At 41.2% G+C, this 19641-nt stretch overlaps 1 protein-coding gene across 2 annotated transcripts in view; it reads right to left on the bottom strand.

The window, feature by feature from the left end:
- Positions 1-208: 208 nt before the first annotated feature.
- The window catches only part of pnpla8 (patatin-like phospholipase domain containing 8), an 85924-nt gene continuing 66491 nt past the window's right edge, over positions 209-19641 (bottom strand). For both annotated transcript variants that reach the window (XM_052029816.1, XM_052029817.1), the window contains 2 exons: positions 4967-5162; positions 209-1091 (listed from right to left, as the gene is read on the bottom strand). In XM_052029816.1, coding sequence (XP_051885776.1) covers positions 817-1091; positions 4967-5162 — 471 coding nt within the window. In that variant the 3' untranslated portion in view covers positions 209-816. The remainder of the gene's footprint in view (positions 1092-4966; positions 5163-19641) is intronic.

Raw genomic sequence — 19641 nt, 5'->3', positions numbered from 1 at the left:
TGCTTGGAGTCAGAAGTCGATTGCTTGACAGGGGCACGGTGCGCCTTTTAATACCAAAATTCTTCCTGCGCTGACGTCACGTGGAGGTCAACTGACCTTCCCGCGCGCGGGCTTTCCTAGCCAACGATGGAGAAGAAAGAGGGCCCCACGCCATCTTGAGTCTGGGCCTCCGACAATGCTCGCGATCTCAGGAGTCGCCACGATATGCTAATTTTAAGCTAGAAAGTTTATTGATATGCACAAGAAAATGGAATTGTACAGTATATTACAATTCTGTCAGGAAACATGGTAAATGAATTATTTGTTAAACAGCAGACTATGCTCAAGTGCCTATATTAATACAGTTTTCAAAATCTCCCGGCCGCAGAAATATTGTGAACTGCTGGGGGCTGAAAATTATGTGGTAGAACAATTTTTCAGGGTAAATTAACAAAGTATACTTTCAACCAGCATGATCGTGTTACTGCTTAAACCATGTTTAATATCATCACATCTATAAATATAGTTATGGCACAAAAGGAGAAATTAATCCAAACCAATGCAGAACAGACTCACTACAACCACAAAATATACTGAGCACCACATGAACATCAGTTGAAGACAAAGAAAGCAGCATTTTACAAGCATGAGGAGAATGAAACCTGATGTATAATCTATGGGATAAGTCACATCGGTATTTTAAAAAAAACAGAGCTAATTCAAGTATTAACTCAAATTCCTTACTGCTCTCAAGGTTTTAAGCATGGATTGAATTTCAGTATGATGGAATTACACTGATGTGACCACTAGCTGGAATCCAGAAATGTGAATTTTAATTTACAACTTGGAAGTCAGAGGAAGACCATCATACATATCTGTTTTTAATTTAAACCAATCAGCTACTTTCTGAAGCAAATCCTTCTCCTGACCAAGTATTTTAGCAGCCTTCTTGAGCTTGGGTTCATTCCGTTCAAGGTACCGTGCCCCATCCATTTGCAGCTGATTCAGCTTCTCCTTACGGTTTTCGTCCAATACTATATCCTCACTCATGAAAGGATTGAAACGGAAATAGGTGTCAGGAGGCAGAAGAGCATCGAGCATGGTATGAACTTCTGAAATAAAAGTTCAGATATAAGAAAAGGTAGTTTCAGAGAGAGAATAAGAATGGCAAGAACACTGAATCAGCTGGCACATAAAAAATTAAAGCTAAGTGTTCTCATTGTATTATTTTCACACTTGCGCACTTTTCAGCATTTGTGTCATGGGTTCAAAGCCAGAGAGTAAATCCACGACAGAACCTGCATTGTGGATTATAGGTTTGATGAGCCAAATGATCTTTTATTTCTTCAGACTCAAGAATATTTTACACACGAGTTACTTTGTCACAATGAACACTCCGAACTCTAATCAAGGACAGATTAAAGCCACATTTTGTTGTACTCCAGCATCTAACTACAGCATCATGATCAGTGCAACATCCTGTACAATAGCTGTCATTGTATCCAAAGGAGACCTGTACCATGTTGCACAATATTTTGATTAATGGACTTATGATTCTACCTCTAGACCATGGGGCAATTTTGTGGTCCTATTTGTTGATCTTTTGACTACAATTTATCCGTTCCATCTTCAAGGCCCTATAACATTGCCCTTTGCCCCATCCCATCTCCTCTGCTGAAATCCTTATTGGTACCTTTTTTTGATTCTACCTCCAACCATGAGCTAGGTTAAAACTGCCAGGGATAATGGCACTAAAAACTATTGCCATTGTCAGAACTCCTCACTCCATCTGTCTAATTGAATTCAAACCAGTCTGAAGAAATAAATGATAAAAGGAAGCTGTTGCCATCAGTGAACTGGAGCACTGAGAGGGTGTGGGGGGGGGGGGGGGGGGGAGGTGGAATCCACACATTTAACCTGTGCTACTACCACCTCTGCCATGGGGAGCAAACTTAGCAATGGCATGAGCTACGTAGATTTTCGGTGAGGAACTAATGCTTTGAAGAATTCTGACGTGGTTGTTGGAGTCAGCACAAATTTTATGTGTCATTCATGTCTGTGGTTGAGGATTCTGGGCTCACTGGTGATGAGGGTGGGGGAGGGATAGCACAAACAGAAATGTTCCTGACTGGCACCATTGAGTCTAAGGCAGTGGGAAAAGCTTGAGTGTATGGAGCAACTAGCCTATGAGCTGATTTACTGAACATTGCAATGCCAACCAAAGTATTACTCAAGAGCATAAGAAACAAGAAGAGAAGGCCAGTCACCCCTCTCGTTTGCTCTGCCATTCAATAAGAACATGGCAGATCCAACACTGGCCTCAGTACCGTATTACTGCTTTCTCCCCATACTGCTCACTTCCTTATAACTCAAAAATCTTTCAGTCTCCAGCTTGAATAGATTCAGTAACTCCACCTCCACAGCTTTCTGTGGTAGAGAATTCCAACGCTTCATGACCCCATGAGAGAAGAAATTCTTCCTTATGTGTATTTGAAAGGGTGACACCTTAATTCTGAAGCAGTATCTCCTAGTTTTAGAAACTCTCACTGTGAAACATCTTCTCGGCATCCACCTTGTCAATCCCCTGTAGAATCTTACATATTTCAATATGTAAGCCTCTCATTCTTGATATGGTCACCTGTCATTCTTCATTACCCCATTGAATAGAAGCCCAACCAACTCAGCCCTGCTCCATACGCAAAAGCCTTCATCCTGAGAATCAACCTGATTAACTGCCTCCAATTCAGGTAACATGCATCAACTTGCAAAGTCAGTGGTTGAAAATAATTTATCAGGCATTTATTATGGGAGATGAGAAGCTCCACCATATCATATAAAAGTTTTCTGTAGTTTTTAATGACAGAAACACAAGTAAAAGACCCTGTCCTGTTCTAAAATTTACAAATTACCATCAGCTACAATTATCTAAATGTGCCCATTCACAGCCTCAGGGGAGTAGAACAAGTTGTAAGTAAAAGATAAATGGAGACAGCCATTGGTATCCAACCCGTAAGCTCCAGACACCAAACTATCCATGGACAGAAATATGAACTAGCAACGATCGGCAAAATGACATAGCAGTTATTAAATTCATTATTACAGGTATATTTCAGTTTGACTTGCAACAAAGATCAGCATGCAATTCTGGAGAAGCATCGCACAATCAGATAAATGCAGCACTCATTCAATGAGCAGGACGTGTTAATGGATTAGTCTTGCTGCAAGCTGAATAATCAGATCTTGAATCCTAGATAGACTAATTCAAAGTGAACTGCAAATTAAATTATAAATTATATTCCTCAATACTGTATTATTGTGGAAATACTTCTTAATTGTCAATAAAACCATTCAAATGGAAAAATATTCTTATCAGTAATATGCACATATTAAAGTCATTTTGGATAGATCACTGAGACTCTGATGAAGTATCACAAGGCATGGTTTTAACTGAATTACACAGGAAGATTATGTGGTTGCTGAAGGATGGTATTATTAAAAAAAGACCAATGAAGGAACACCATTGAAAAATTGAATCTTTTGTGATAATGAAGATCAAGGCAGAAGTGAACTGCAATTTGTAGTACTGTTCTTGCATCTTGTTAATGCCTGCAAGCAATTGACATTTCTTCCATTTCAGCAGTCAGTTATCAATACTGAGTCAATTTCATTATTTTGTCATTATTTATTCAGTTTTCTGGTGCATCAGGGATTTTGTTTTAAAGAATGCTGTATTATATTTAAACCCAAGGAAAAATGGAAAAAAATGGAAAGTGTCTGATGCTTTTATGTCCAGTGAGACCCATTCACAATGAAGTTCCAGAGATTAAAAGAAAACGTGCCAGCCAGTCAATTACAATGAACACAATAATCTCAAAAGACTTGGTTAACATTTATTATCAAGATTTGTTGAAGAAACACTACCATTTTTTTGACAAGTCATTGGATAATAGTGGCCTTGGAAAAAGATAAGATTGTTTCCAGTTTTCAGAAGCAATGTAAAAGAAAAATGAAGGTAAGCATTGCCTTAAGGTAACTCATTACACCTACACACTGGTCTTTGAAACTCATTATCTCATGCCTGTTTGAGGTGTTATTTCGACTGACCAGTTTATTCTGAGTACTTTTTTTTTAGAACTGAAGGTTCAGAAAATACAGTTTGTTTTGCAGTGATGCCTTGCTGATGGCCAAATCCTAATTTAGAGTATCAAGATATCTTAGTGTAAGCAACCTCTGGCCTAATGCAAGTTAATGAGGCCATTGATTTTAAACTGTGTGTGTGGCACACTGACCTGTAAGACTCACAGGACTTTAAGGAAAAATATATGGAAGTAAAAGTGAACAACTCTTTTAAGTTTGGTATACTGCACCATTTATCTAACATGACAATAATTCAACAAAAGGAGGCAGGGATGGATCCTGCATATGAAAGGATTTAGAACGTTGAAACAACTAAAAGGTCGTTTAACATATTCTGAATTCAAATTATAGCTTCAAAAGCCTGCCAATGTTTAAAATTGACATAATGGCCATGAAATATTTTCATGTAGACTAGGTATCATAGGGTTCACAATACATACTTAGATTTTCATTGTGTCCACGTTTGTCCCTAATTTCATGAATCATTTCTCACTGAATCTGGTATGGAAAGAACCAAGTGAGATCTGTAGCTTGGAAATTCAAAAGGATTCCTCTGAAGTTATTGTAAAGGTTCACAGCTTGGATGTGCACAGATATGTAGTTTTTCCAATAGTCATCCCACCTTTTAACAACTCACCATTTTTAATTATTGTCAAAATGATCCCATCTTTTAATTTCATTTTAAGCTGTTTTAAAATGCATCCATTAGTTGGATAGATCTTTCACATATCTGTTATTTATACACTACGATTGCACAAGTTCAAAATTTCAGAACTCACTGTTGGCTGAGTCAATCCACTATTGAAGTCATTTAAAATTACCTTCAGATATTGGTCTCATAGTCACTAACCTTCTGTATCTGTGGCACTGCTTATTACGTTAGTCAGTTTTGTTTTGAGACTTGTATAAGTCACATTGATTTTCCCCAATGTTTCATAGCGTCCAGTTCCAAGAGAGATCACACACTGAAAGGGTGTGTTTGGCCAAAGGCGCTTACACTCATGTATGGCCAGTGCACAAGGATTGTTAATGAGCAAGCCGCCATCCTAATGGAGGGAAAAGGTAAAAATTATTTAATTATAATGACAACAATACAAATAACTACATACTGCACTGAATATTTACTGCTTTCTTTTTCCTGATATTACAAATTCTAAGGGTATACTTCCCTCTCATAGCAAAGATAGGTTGTGGAGTGCCCTGGCCTTCCTTTCTTTTGGGAGTCATTGGATCATCACCAAAGGTGGAAACATTGGCTGTTCCCATCACTCCAACCACAGGAGAACCTAGCCTTGACTGTCAGAATGATAAAATTGAAATTTTCACTTGTTATTTAAAAGACAGTGTTTTATGCCAAAAATCTGAATTGAATTTTTTAAAACATTTCCAGCAATTGAAAAATTAACCGGAAACCAGGATTAAAATTACTTCTGATCTCCTTGTTGATCCAATTAAAAAAAGACACCATTAAAAAGTCCATGGCAACATTAAGACTGAAGCAACAAAACAGAAACACCAATAAATCAGACAGTAAAGAATCTGAATGCCAATCTTGGATTGTAAGTACATCTAATCTGTTTATAGATGGAACACATAATGACATACTGTTCTGAAACACTCTTTAAGGACACTGCGTCAAAACTTTCTCAGAATGATTATAGATTAAATTTATATTTGACTAGGATGCATAGATAATGACTTACATTTATGTGGCTCTTGTAAACTTGAAAATTAATCCTAGTGACTAGAATTGTTGCAGCTCAAAGATCTCATAACATTACAATGTCAGAGGTGGCCACAGAGAGACTGAGGTAGTGGCCGTGGGGGAATTTGAAAATAACAATGAGAATTTTGAAGCTGAGGCATTAATGGACCAGAACCCAAAGTAGGTCAGAGAACTCAAAAAGTGATGGGAGACTAGGACTATCAGAAAACCATATAATTGTTGGGGCATAGAAAACAGCCATTCAACACATTGATTCTAAGCCAGTTGCAAGTAAAAGAATCCTACCTGTCCCATTACCTTGCACTTCCCCCCCATAGCTCTGCAAATTCTCAACCAAACAATTTTCCAATTCTAATTCTGAAAGTGGTGATTCATTTTATAGCCACCATCCCTACAGCATCAAGTCATTTATCACAGCCACTTTCTGGGAACAGAAATTTTTCCTGATGTCTCCGTTGGATCTCTTGCCAAAGATTTTAAATCTCTGTCCCCTAGTCTATGAACAACAATTAATGGGAACTGCTTCCTTTTATCTACCTATTTGTGCACCTCTTGAAAACCAGAGCTTTAAATGGGCTCAATTAACAAAAAGGTGGAAAAATATGCTAGCCAGGGCAGAAATAGAACAGTTGCGTCCCAATGGAAAAGGTGGTGATGAAATGGTTACAGTGGAGGAGCAGAGAATCTGAGGGACGGGGGGGGAAAGAGTGGTGGACAGGGGCGAGTGGCAGGCAGGGGTAAGGACAATGTTATTGAACCTTGGTGATGGAGTGGAAAAATTGTTCTCAGAAAATCATTACACAGGATTTCAAATTTGCAATTGGTCTGATTTAGCCTCCAAGTGGGGGATGGATTCAGTGGCCAGGAAATGGAGCTTGTGGTGAGGAGCCAAAGACACTATTCAACTGCAGTAAACAATATGCTGGAGGAACTCAGTGGGTCAAGCTGCATCTGGGGGAGGAAAGGAATTATCGACATTTTGGGTCAAAACCCTCCATCAGTCTTGCTGAGTTCACAAGAGTTCCTTCAGCAGATTGTTTGTTGCTCCAGGTTTCAGCACCTGCAGTCTCTTGTCTCTCCCACACTGTTCAATTTTTGCTCAATGATCCCAGGAAGTGCACTAAATTATCTAAAACTTCTGTCAATATGAAATATCTATCATACTTTAGCTTTCCTTATCAAATGTGAAGCACAGATATCTAAAACCTAATATTCTTCTGTTTGCCTCGTTTCAAACAAAATAAACACATCAGGTACACAATATCTGTGATCAAGTTTCCTCATTTCCTTTTTGAAATGATCCCCACAAAACACAACGAACAATTAAACTCCATTTTTCACTGAAAGCTTCAGCAAACCCTCATAAACAACTTAAGCAGACAGCCGGTTGCTGATATATTAAATGTTTTTATACTACATTTGATTCAGTTGCTATGTTTTACTTAAGAAGTGATGTGCAAGACAAGAGAAGTTCCATGTCAAACTTAACCATTTAAAAGAAAACAAACTGTATTTCCTTTGCCCTATATACCCAGTTCCTTGGGAAAGAAAATAATCCAAAACTGATCCTCATGAATTCTTTCTGTAACTGTGAAGAGAAATTTAGGGATTTTCTGGTTTTATATTTAAACTGATTAAAAGCATTATCATTAACCGGAATTTAAGAAAAAATTTGGGCTAAATCTCCTAAAGACTCAACAACTCCCTCTGTAACTGGATCCTTGACTTTCTGACCAACAGCCTGCAATCAGTGAGGAAAGGCGGCAATACCTCCAGCATGATTATTCTCAACACTGGTGCTCCACAAGGCTGCACCCTCAGCCCTCTGCTCCCTATATACTCATGACTGCATGGCCAGATTCTGCTCTATCTACAAGTTTGCAGATGATAACACCATAGTAGGCCGCATCTCAAATAACGATGAGACAGGGTACAGGAAGGAGATAGAGAACTTAGTGACATGACAACAACTTTTCCCTCAATGTCAACAAAAGAGCTTGTCATTGACTTCAGGAAAGGGGGCAGTGTACATGCCCCTGTCCATATCAATGGTGCTGAAGTCAAGAGGGTTGAGAGCTTCAAGTTCCTAGGAGTGAACATCACTAACAGCCTGTCCTGGTCCAATCACATAGACGCCACAGTCAAGAAAGCTCACCAACGCCTCTACTTCCTTAGGAGGCTAAAGAAATTTGGTATGTCCCCTTTGACACTCACCAGTTTTTAATCGATGCACCACAGAAAGCATCCTATCTGGATGCATTACAGCTTGGTACGGCAACTGCTGTACCCAGGACCGCAAGAAACTGCAGAGAGTTGTGGACACAGCCCAGTACGTCACGGAAACCAGCCTCCTCTCCTCTATACCTCTCGGTGAAGCAGCCAGCATAATCAAAGACCCCACCAACCCGGGTCATTCTCTCTTCTCTCGTCTCCAATCAGGCAGAGGGCACATACCACCAGGCTCAAGGACAGCTTCTATCCCACTGTGATAAGACTATTGAACAGTTCCCTCATACGACGAGATGGACTCTTGGCTTAAATCTACCTTGTTGTGACCTTTCACCTTATTGTCTACCTGCACTGCACTTCCTCTGTAGCTGTGTCACTTTACTCTGTACTGTTATTGTTTTTACCTGTACTACCTCAAAGCACTCTGTACTAACTCAATGTAACTGCACTGTGTAGTGAATTGACCTATATGATCGGTTATACAAGTTTTTCACTGTACCTTGGTACAAGTGACAATAATAAACCAATACCAATGTTTTCTATTTTGTTGGATTTCCTCATTCATTGCCACCAGAGGGTTTTTCTCCATTGACAAAGGCATTGGTTCTTGGATCTACTATGTTCACAGACTTGCACACAATAACTGGATGGCCAGAATGCTTTCAGACATAACCTAGTGTGGCCCAGTGCAGCAGAACAGTTAAAAAAAAAAGTGGGCAACATAATCAGTAAATGTGTTAAACTGGCAATATTAGCAATATGAACATACCCAATAAGAAATAAGTTTTGTGTGCAAGTGCATGCCTACGAGAGAGCAGGACAGTAGTGAGAATGGAGAGGTGACTACTTACAGCGACATGCAAAAGTTTGGGCACCCCTGATCAAAATTTCTGTTACTGTGAATAGCTAAGCAAGTAAAAGATGACCTGATTTCCAAAAGGCATAAAGTTAAAGATGACACATTTCTTTAATATTTTAAGCAAGATTACTTTTTTATTTCCACCTTTTACAGTTTCAAAATAAAAAAGGAAAAGGGCCTGAAGCAAAAGTTTGGGCACCCTGCATGGTCAGTACTTAGTAAAACCCCCTTTGGCAAGTATCATAGCTTGTAAACGCTTTCTGTAGCCAGCTAAGAGCCTTTCAATTCTTGTTTGGGGGATTTTTGCCCATTCTTTCTTGCAAGGCTTCTAGTTCTGTGAGACTCTTGGGCCGTCTTGCATGCACTGCTCTTTTGAGGTCTATCCACAGATTTTCGATGATGTTTAGGTCAGGGGACCCCCGTGCATAATAACAGTTGGAGAGGTGTTCTTTTCATGAAATTCTGCACCCTTTTTTCTCCAAACTTTCCTGCCTCCTCACCACAAAATTCAGCGTCAGAAGTTTGCAAAGGAACATCTAAACAAGCCTGATGCATTTTGCAAATGAGTCCTGTGGACTGATAAAGTTAAAATAGAACTTTTTGGCTGCAAAGAGCAAAGGTATGTTTGGAGAAAAAAGGGTGTAGAATTTCATGAAAAGAACACCTCTCCAACTGTTAAGCACGGGGGTGGATCAATCATGCTTTAGGCTTGTGTTGCAGCCAGTGGCACGGGGAACATTTCACTGGTAGAGGGAAGAATGAATTCAATTAAATACCAGCAAATTCTGGAAGCGAACATCACATTGTCTGTAAAAAAAAAGCTGAAAATGAAAAGAGGATGGCTTCTACAACAGGATAACGATCCTAAACACACCTCAAAATCCACAATGGACTACTTCAAGAGGAACAAGCTGAAGGTTTTGCCATGGCCCTCACAGTTTCCCAACCTAAACATCATCGAAAATCTGTGGATAGGCCTCAAAAGAGCAGTGCATTCAAGACAGCCCAGGAATCTCACAGAACTAGAAGCCTTTTGCAAGGAAGAATGGGCGAAAATCCCCCAAACAAGAATTGAAAGATTCTTAGCTGGCTACAGAAAGCGTTTAAAGCTGTGATACTTGCCAAAGGAGGTGTTACTAATTACTGACCATGCAGGGTGCCCAAACTTTTGCTTCAGGCCCTTTTCCTTTTTTGTTATTTTGAAACTGTAAAAGATGGAAATAATAAAGTAATCTTGCTTAAGATGTTAAAGAAATGTGTCATCTTTAACTTTATTCCTTTTGGAAATCAGGTCATCTTTTACTCACTTAGCTACTCACAGTAACAGAAACTTTGACCAGGGGTGCCCAAACTTTTGCATGCCACTGTACTTTCCAAGGCCATCTCTCTTCCCATATACAGATTATAATGCCTGAAGTACTGGGAGATGGGTATGGAGTTGATAGCAAGTCATGGGTGCATAACATACCAGTTAGAGTGGGGTTGTCAACTGTAGAGACATTTTTAGAAGATTTGTTCATGTGATGTTCTGATCATGTGACGGTTCATAATTCATGAGAGTTAAATTTGCTTTGCATCTATTATTATGCAAGTTCTTTTGGGCTGTAAATGACCATTTATTGGAGGAGTATGCATTGGTTTCATGCTTGTATTGCAGGGTGCTTGCGTGCATCTGTGCACGTGAAAACTTATTAACTGCATCCATAATACCATTATTCTGAAAATTCACTGCCAAAGGGTTTTGGCATTTGAAAATTTGTTGCAATGCCAAATGATTAATGGGTTTGTATCTCAAATAAAATTCTAGTACAATGGGAAATAACAATGTTTCTTTAACCATAACAAGGGCCATCTATAATGCATTGGTGCAGCTATACAAATAAATAACTCAACGAAGGATAAATTAAGAATCAATGTTAGGTTTTATTATAGCTCTGGGGTAGCTGCAGAAGGAGACATGGCAGATCATACTTACACCACGCATATACAGCATACTTGCCAATTAACTATCGTCCAGAAAGAAACAAGATTCACGGTAAAGGGAGAGTCTAAAACACGCTGTAAATTGTCTGCAGGACCTCACTCAAATGTTACCTGGATTATAAAATATCCATTGATCTAGCAAATGAACTGTAACATGGAATGATTAATGGCTCCAAAAAAAAATAACTTCAGGGCTCCGGCACCATGCATTCAATCCATAAGAGTCGAGAATGAATGGTCTGACATATTTCAAAAGAAAAAAAAGTAATTTGTGACAAATTACCCCCAAAAAATATTGTTTGCAGTAAGGAATGGAAACTACTGCTTATATTTGTATAATAAACACAATTCAAAACATATCCTATACTTATGGGACTAATATTGAAAAAATAGAACAGAATTATGCCATTGTAGCGGTTGCTACCGCGGAATAAAACAAGACTCTACTCGGAGAATTGCCAAACAGAACTGGTTTATTTTCCCACCTTGCGCGGGTCCCTTAAGGGAGAATGTTCCCGCCCAAAACAACCAGCAATGACGTAAGTCCTACGGCATCAGGACTTACCCGCGCGCGGGTTCTCCCCGTCGCTCGGAAAGACGAGGCCCGCCGCCATCTTGGGCCTCGTCGCTCCGACGCCGCGCGACCCGACTGCCGAGCCGGTTCGCCCGACTAGACGGCGAGTCGCCACACCATCAAATTTATATTCTCATAGCACTTTCTTTTTCCAAGTGCAGAAGTTTAAATCTCTACTGACCAAGCTAGAAATAACTAGTTTACAGTGTGCAAGAGGATGATGAATCTGCAAGATCACTACATCAGCAGCATTTTATGACCTGTCTCCTATGCATTTCCAATTGCTAAATCTCTTTATACTACTGTATTAATCTGGCTTTGTATTGAAAAGCATTCTAAATCAGAACAAAATAATAATCCTGGAAACCCCGCATAAAAGTAGAAGTGGCCTACAGATGTTTGAAAAGGGAAAGAAAATGTGCTTTCATCCATACTTTCAAAAACGTTCCTTAATTTTCAGGTACTACCATCCCACAAAAAAAAACAAAGTTACTTCATTGTTTTCAATCTGGATGGCAGTGGACTAGCCAACTGAAAATGTGACTGCACTTATTTTACAGGGAGTTTACATTCAAAAACTCACCATGAAAACAGATCCAGTTACATTTTCAACTGTGCTGTGTATTTAAATAACCGCGTTCTCTTCAGACTTTCCTCTGTCATGCATAAGACTACAAGCATGGATAAAATCAGCAATGTACCACAGCAGGAATGGAAACATCTGCTTGAAGTTATGGCTGCTATTACCAACATGGTTAGTGTTCCTTTTGTGGTTGAAAACTTCTGTAACTGAATGTACTTATTGAACTACAGATTAGTTTCTTCTGCTATTTTATGTGGCAGAACTAGAAAGACAAATGGAATACTGGGTTTTATTGCAAGAGAGATACGTTATAAAAATAGGAAGAATGCAAGTTGAAACCACACTTGGCATTATCGCATTTTTCTTTGGTCTCCTTATTTAAGGAAGGATGCACTTGCTTTAAAGGCAGCACTAAGAAAGCTCATTGGATTGATTACTGGGGCTGTTTTAATAGGAAAGATCGAATAGGCTTGGCCTTTATTCTCCAGAGCCCAGAAGAATGACAAATGAAATTGTTGAAAGACAAGGTTCATTGGGGGCTTGACAAGGCCGATGCTGCGAGGATGTTTTCTGTTTTAGAGGAATCTTTTTTTGAAATTTCAACCTCTTTGTCCTTTCCTTTTTAATCTTTTACTTGTCTGCAGCTACTGTGATCAATGAGTGCAGCAGTGACTACAAATTCTGTATGTATGGCCACAGAAGCTTAAAGTAGCAGGATAGGTCAGTAAAATGATTACAACACAGAAACACAGAAAACCTACAGCACAATTCAGGCCCTTCGGCCCACAAAGCTGTGCCGAACATGTCCCTACCTTAAAAATTACTGGGCTTACCAATAGCCCTCTAGTTTTCTAAGCTCCACGTACCTATCTAAAAGTCTCTTAGACGACCCTATTGTATCCGCCTCCACCACCATTGCCGGCAGCCCATTCCACGCACTCACCACTCTCTGAGTAAAAAACTTACCCCTGACATCTCTTCTGTACCTTCTCCCTAGCACCTTAAACCTGTGTCCTCTTGTGGCAACAATTTCAGCCCTGGGAAAAAGCCTCTGACTATGCAGATGATCAATGCCTCTTATCATCATATATACCTCTATCAGGTCACCTCTCATCCTCCGTCGCTCCAAGGAGAAAAGGCCTAGTTCACTCAACCTGTTTTCATAAGGCATTCTCCCCAATCCAGGCAACATCCTTGTAAATCTCTTCTGCACCCTTTCTTTGGCTTCCACATCCTGTAGTGAGGTGACCAGAACTGAGCACAGTACTCCAAGTGGGGTCTGACCAGGGAGCTATATAGCAACAACATTACCTCTCGGCATCTAAATCCAATTCCACGATTGATGAAGGACTACCATAGCCTACCATATGCCTACTTCACCACAGAGTCAACCTGTGCAGCTGCTTTGAGCATGCTATGGACTCGGACCCCAAGATCCCTCTGATCCTCCACACTTCCAAGAGTCTTACCATTAATACTATATTCTGCCAACATATTTGACCTACCAAAATGAACCACTTCACATTTATCTGGGTTGAACTCCATCTGCCACTTCTCAGCCCAGTTTTGCATCCTATGTCCCGCTGCAACCTCTGACAGCCCTCCACACTATTCACAACACCCCCAACCTTTGTGTCATCAGCAAAGTTACTAACCCATCCCTCCACTTCCTCATCCAGGTCGTTTATAAAAATCACAAAGAGTAAGGGTCCCAGAACTGATCCCTGAGGCACACCACTGGTCACCAACTTCCATGAAGAATACGACCCGTTAACAACCACTCTTTGCCTTCTGTGGGCCAGCCAGTTCTGGATCCACAAAGCAATGCCCTCTTGGATCCCATGCCTCTTTACTTTCTGAATAAGCCTTGCATGGGGTACCTTATCAAATGCTTTGCTGAAATCCATATACACTACATCTAATGCTCTTCCTTCATCAATGTGTTTAGTCACATCCTCAAAAAATTCAATCAGGCTCGTAAGACAGGGCCTGCCCTCGACAAAGCCATGCTGACGATTCCTAATCATATTATACTTCTCCAAATGTTTATAAATCCTGCCTCTCAGGATCTTCTCCATCAGCTTACGAACCACTGAGGTAAGACTCACTGGTCTATAATTTCCTGGGCTATCTCTACTCCCTTTCTTGAATAAAGGAACAACATCCGCAACCCTCCAATCCTACAGAACCTCTCCCATCCCCATTGATGATGCAAAGATCATTGCCAGAGGCTCAGCAATCTCCTCCCTCGCCTCCGACAGTAGCTTGGGGTACATCTCATCTGGTCCCAACGACTTATCCAACTTGATGCATTCCAAAAGCTCCAGCACATTCTCTTTCTTAATATCCACATGCTCAAGCTTTTCAATCTTCTGTAAGTCATCATTATAATCACCCAGATCCTTTTCTACAGTGAATATCGATGTAAAGTATTCATTAAGTACCTCTACCATTTCCTCCGGATCTACACACACTTTCGCACTGTTACACTTGATGGGTCCTATTCTTTCACGTCTCATCCTCTTGCTCTTCACATACCTGTAGAATGCCTTGGGGTTTTCCTTAATCCTGCCCGCCAAGGTCTTCTCATGGCCCCTTCTGACCTAATTTCCTGCTTAAGCTCCTTCCTGTTAGCCTTATACTCTTCCAGATCTCTAACATTACCTAGTTATCTGAACCTTTTGTAAGCTTTTCTATTCTTCTTGACTAGATTTATTACAGCCACCACGGTTCCTGTACCTTACCATAACTTCCCTGTCTCACTGGAACGTACCTACGCCGAACTCCACACAAATACCCCCTGAACATCTGCCACGTTTCTTCCATACTTTTCCCTGAGAACATCTGTTCCCAACTTAAGCTTCCAATTTCCTGCCTGAGAAACTCATAATTCCCCTTACTCCAATTAAACACTTTTCTAACTTGTCTGTTCCTGTCTCTCTCCAATACTATTGTGAAGGAGATAGTGATCATAATTCTATCTCCAAAATGCTCTCCCACTGAGAGATCTAACACCTGACCAGGTTCATTTCTCAATACCAGATCAAGTACAGTCTCTCCCCTTGTAGGCTAATCTACATATTGTGTCAAGAAACCTTCCTGAACACACCTAACTAACTCCACCCCATCTAAACCCCTTGCTCTAGGAAGATGCCAATCGATATTTGGAAAATTAAAATCTCCCATCACGACAACTTTGTTATTATCACACCTTTCCAGGATCTGTTTCCCTATCTGCTCCTCAATATCCCTGTTACTATTGGGTAGCCTATAAAAAAACACCCAGTAAAGTTATTGACCCCTTCCTGTTCCTAACCTCCACCCACAGAGACTCCGTAGACAATCCCTCTACAACACCTACCTTTTCTGCAGCCGTGATACTATCTCTGATCAACGGTGCCACGCACCCACCTCTTTTGCCTCCTTCCGTCCTTTCTGAAACATCTAAAACCCGGACTTGAAGTAACTATTCCTGTCCCTGAGCCATCCAAGTCTCCGTAATGGCCACATCATAGCTCCAAGTACTGATCCATGCTCTCTCATCCACATTGTTCATCATACTCCTTGCGTTAAAATAGACACATCTGAAACCGTTGGTCTGAGCGCATCCCTTTTCTATCACCTGCCTATCCTCCCTCTCGCACTGTCTACATGGTTTCTCTATTTGAGAGGCACAGAATGAAAGAGCAGATTGATTATTATACAACTACATTCAACACTGGTTAGACCACAGCATAGTTTTGATCATCACCTTACAGGAAAGATGCGATTGTACTGGAGAGAGTGCAGAGGAGATTGAAAGGATGTTGCCATGAGAGGAAAAATGCAATCATGAGAAATATTTTTATAAAGATACTGGTCAAGGACACTTACAGCTGCAGAAAGGGTGGATTATATAGAAGGATACATGGGTGGAAGTTAGGAACAAGAAAGGAGTAGTTACTCTACTGGGAGTATTGTATAGGCCCCCTGGTAGCAGCAGGGATACTGAGCAGCAGATTGGGAGGCAGATTTTGGAAAGATGCAAAAATAACAGGGTTATCGTGGGAGACTTCAACTTCCCAAATATTGATTGGCACCTGCTTAGTGCCAAAGGTTTAGACAGGGCGAAGTTTGTTAAGTGTGTCTAGGATGGATTCCTGACACTGTATGTTGACAGGCCGACAAGAGGAAATGCCATATTAGATCTAGTTTTAGGTAATGAACCGGGTCAGGTGACAGATCTATCAGTGGGTGAGCACTTGGGGGATAGCGACCATTGCTCTATAACCTTTAGCACTGTCATGGACAGGGATAGGAGCAAAGATGATGGAAAGATATTTAATTGGGGAAAGGTAAATTATGAGGCTATAAGGCGAGAACTTGGGAGTGTAAATTGGGACGACATTTTTGAAGGGAAATGTACTATGGAGATGTGGATGATGTTCAGGGATCTTTTGCAGGATGTTATGGATAAATTTGTCCCGGTGAGGCAGAGAAGGAATGGCAGGGTGAAGGAACCATGGGTGACAAGAGAGGTGGAACAACTAGTTCGGAAGGAGGCGGCACAATACATAAAGTGTAAGCAGCAAGGATCAGATAGGGCTCATGAGGAATAATAGAGTAGCAAGGAAGGAACTTAAGAAAGGGCTGAGGAGAGCAAGAAGGGGACATGAAAAGGCTGTGACGAGTAGGGTTAAGGAGAATGCCAAGGCTTTTTACTCATACGTGAAGAGCAGAAGGATGGTTAGAGTAAAGGTAGGTCCGATTAAAGACAAAGGTGGGAAGATATGCCTGGAAGCTGTGGAAGTGGGTCAGGTTCTCAATGAATACTTCTCTTCAGTATTCACCAAGGAGAGGGGTCTTGATGATGCTGAGGACAGTGTTGGTAAGGGTAATGTTCTAGAGTACGTAGATATCAAGAGAGAGGATGTGTTGGAGCTGTTAGAAAATATTAGGACAGATAAGTCCCCGGGGCCTGACGAAATATATCCCAGGCTGCTTCGTGAGGCGAGGGAGGAGATTGCTGAACCATTGGTTAGGATCTTTGAGTCCTCGTTGTCAACGGGGATGGTACCGGAGGATTGGAGGGTGGCGAATGTTGTCCCCTTATTCAAAAACTGTAGTAGGGATAGTCCACGGAATTACAGACCAGTGAGCCTTACGTCTGTGGTGGGTAAGCTGCTAGAAAGGATTCTACGAGATAGGATCTACGAGCATTTAGAGAATCATGGACTGATTAGGGACAGCCAGCATGGCTTTGTGAAGGGAAGATCTCGCCTCACAAGCCTGATAGGGTTCTTTGAGGAGGAGGTGACCAGGAAGATTGATGAGGGTAGTGCAGTAGATGTGGTCTACATGGATTTTAGTAAGGCATTTGACAAGGTTCCACATGGTAGGCTTCTTCAGAAGGTCAGAGGCCAAGGGATCCAGGGAGACTTGGCCATGTGGATTCAGAATTGGCTTGCCAGTAGAAAGCAGAGGTTTGTGGTGGAGGGAGTGCATTCGGATTGGAGGGCTGTGACTAGTAGTGTCCCACAGGGATCGGTTCTGGGACCTCTACTTTTTGTGATATTTATTAATGACTTAGATGAGGGGGTGGAAGGCTGGGTTAGCAAGTTTGCAGATGACACAAAGGTCGGTCATATTGTGGATAGTGTGGAGGGCTGTCGAAGCTTACAGGGGGATATTGATAGGATGCAGAGCTGGGCTGACAAGTGGCAGATGGAGTTCAATCTGGAGAAGTGTGAGGTGCTACACTTTGGAAGGACATAAACTCCAAGGGGGAGTACAAGGTTAATGGCAGGATTCTGGGCAGTGTGGAGGAGCAGAGGGATCTGAGGGTTCATATCCACGGATCACTGAAAGTTGCCTCACAGGTGGATAGGGTAGTTAAGAAAGCTTATGGAATGTTAGCTTTCATGTCGTGGTATCGAGTTTAAGAGCTGCGAAGTAATGATGCAGCTTCACACTTAGAGTACTGTGTCCAGTTCTGGTCGCCTCATTATAGTAAGGATGTAGAGGTGTTGGAGAGGGTGCAGAGGAGATTTACCAGGATGCTGCCCGGATTAGAGAGTATGGATTATGAGGAGAGACTAAAGGAGCTAGGGTTTTACTCATTGGAGAGGAGGATGAGGGGAGACATGATAGAGGTATACAAAATATTAAGAGGAATAGATAGAGTGGACAGCCAGCGCCTCTTTCCCAGGGCACCAATGCTCAATACAAGAGGGCATGGCTTTAAAGTAATGGGTGGGAAGTTCAAGGGAGCTGTCAGAGGGAGGTTTTTCACCCAGAGAGTGGTTGGGGCATGGAATGTGCTGCCTGGGGTGGTGGTGGAAGCCGATACATTGGTCAAGTTTAAGAGATTGTTAGATAAGCATATAGAGGAATTTAAAATAGAGGGATATGTGGGAGGAAGGGGTTAGATAGGATTAGGTGTGGTTTGAAGGTCGGCACAACATGGTGGGCCGAAGGGCCTGTATTGTGCTGTATTGTTCTCTGGTTCTAAGCAGCGTTGTTTTCCTTAGAACAGAGTGAAGATTGAAGGGAGACTTATTTGAGGTGTATAAAGTTATGAGGTACCTATTGGCTAAATGGGGAAAAAATACAATTTCCCTTAGCAAAGGGATCAAAACTTGACTTAAAGTAGTTGGTAGATGCATTAGTAAAAGGAAAAATATTTTCTCCCAAATTGTGGCAAGGGCCTGGAGCTCACTACCTGAAAGGGTGGTCAAGGCAGAGACCCTTATCAGGTTTGAAATAAAATGAATGTGTCCTTCAACAGCTATGAACTACAGGGGCACAGACACAGTGCTGGAATGTGGGATTAATCTAGCTCACTCATTTTCATCCAGCCCAGACAGAAAGGACTGTGTGATGACCTTCTGTGTTATGAACTTCTGATAATTCTATGAATTCCAGGTGAGAATCAGGCCAAACACAGTAACTTGATGGGCAGGCGGAAGGAAAGTAGGCAACAATGAGGAAAAGAAGATTGGCAAAGGTAAAGTGAAAACAATAGCAGTTAACATAAAACAGATCCCAAAAGTCTATGGGTAGAAGAACACAAGAAATTGAAGCAGTCAGCCTTCAGCCCGCTCTAGCATTCACTTTAGCCAGGGCCTCAGCACCATTTCCCTGCACCAACCCCACATCTCTCGATTCCCTTGATGTCCAAAGTTTTATCACTCCACGTCCTGAACATTCTTAGCGATTGAGCCTCCACTACCCTTTGAGTTGAACAAATTTTCCTGATCCCTGTCAGGATTGTGATTCCTTGTTCCCCAACCAGGGATATCCTTAATAACAGATTCTACTTAATTGCCTTACTATTTATGTTAGACCGACTGGTCTACAATACCTCCTTTTGTCACTCTCTCCTTCCTTTCGCAACGAGGTTACATTTGCTCCCTTGCAATATCATGAAAGCTATTCTGGAATGTATGCAACTTTAGGAGATTACAATCCATGTATCCACTATCTTCACAACTAACTCTTTCAAAATCTTGTTATGCATGTCATCATGTCTTTGGTATAAGGTGGTGAGATGTGCTTTAAGACCCCCAATAAGGCTAGAATACCTAGTAAGT

This window comes from Pristis pectinata, chromosome 15, assembly GCF_009764475.1.
Source record: "Pristis pectinata isolate sPriPec2 chromosome 15, sPriPec2.1.pri, whole genome shotgun sequence".
In the NCBI taxonomy this organism is placed as follows: domain Eukaryota; kingdom Metazoa; phylum Chordata; class Chondrichthyes; order Rhinopristiformes; family Pristidae; genus Pristis; species Pristis pectinata.
The sequence above is the reverse complement of the archived record's forward strand: the minus strand, read 5'-3'. Positions and strand labels throughout refer to the sequence as shown.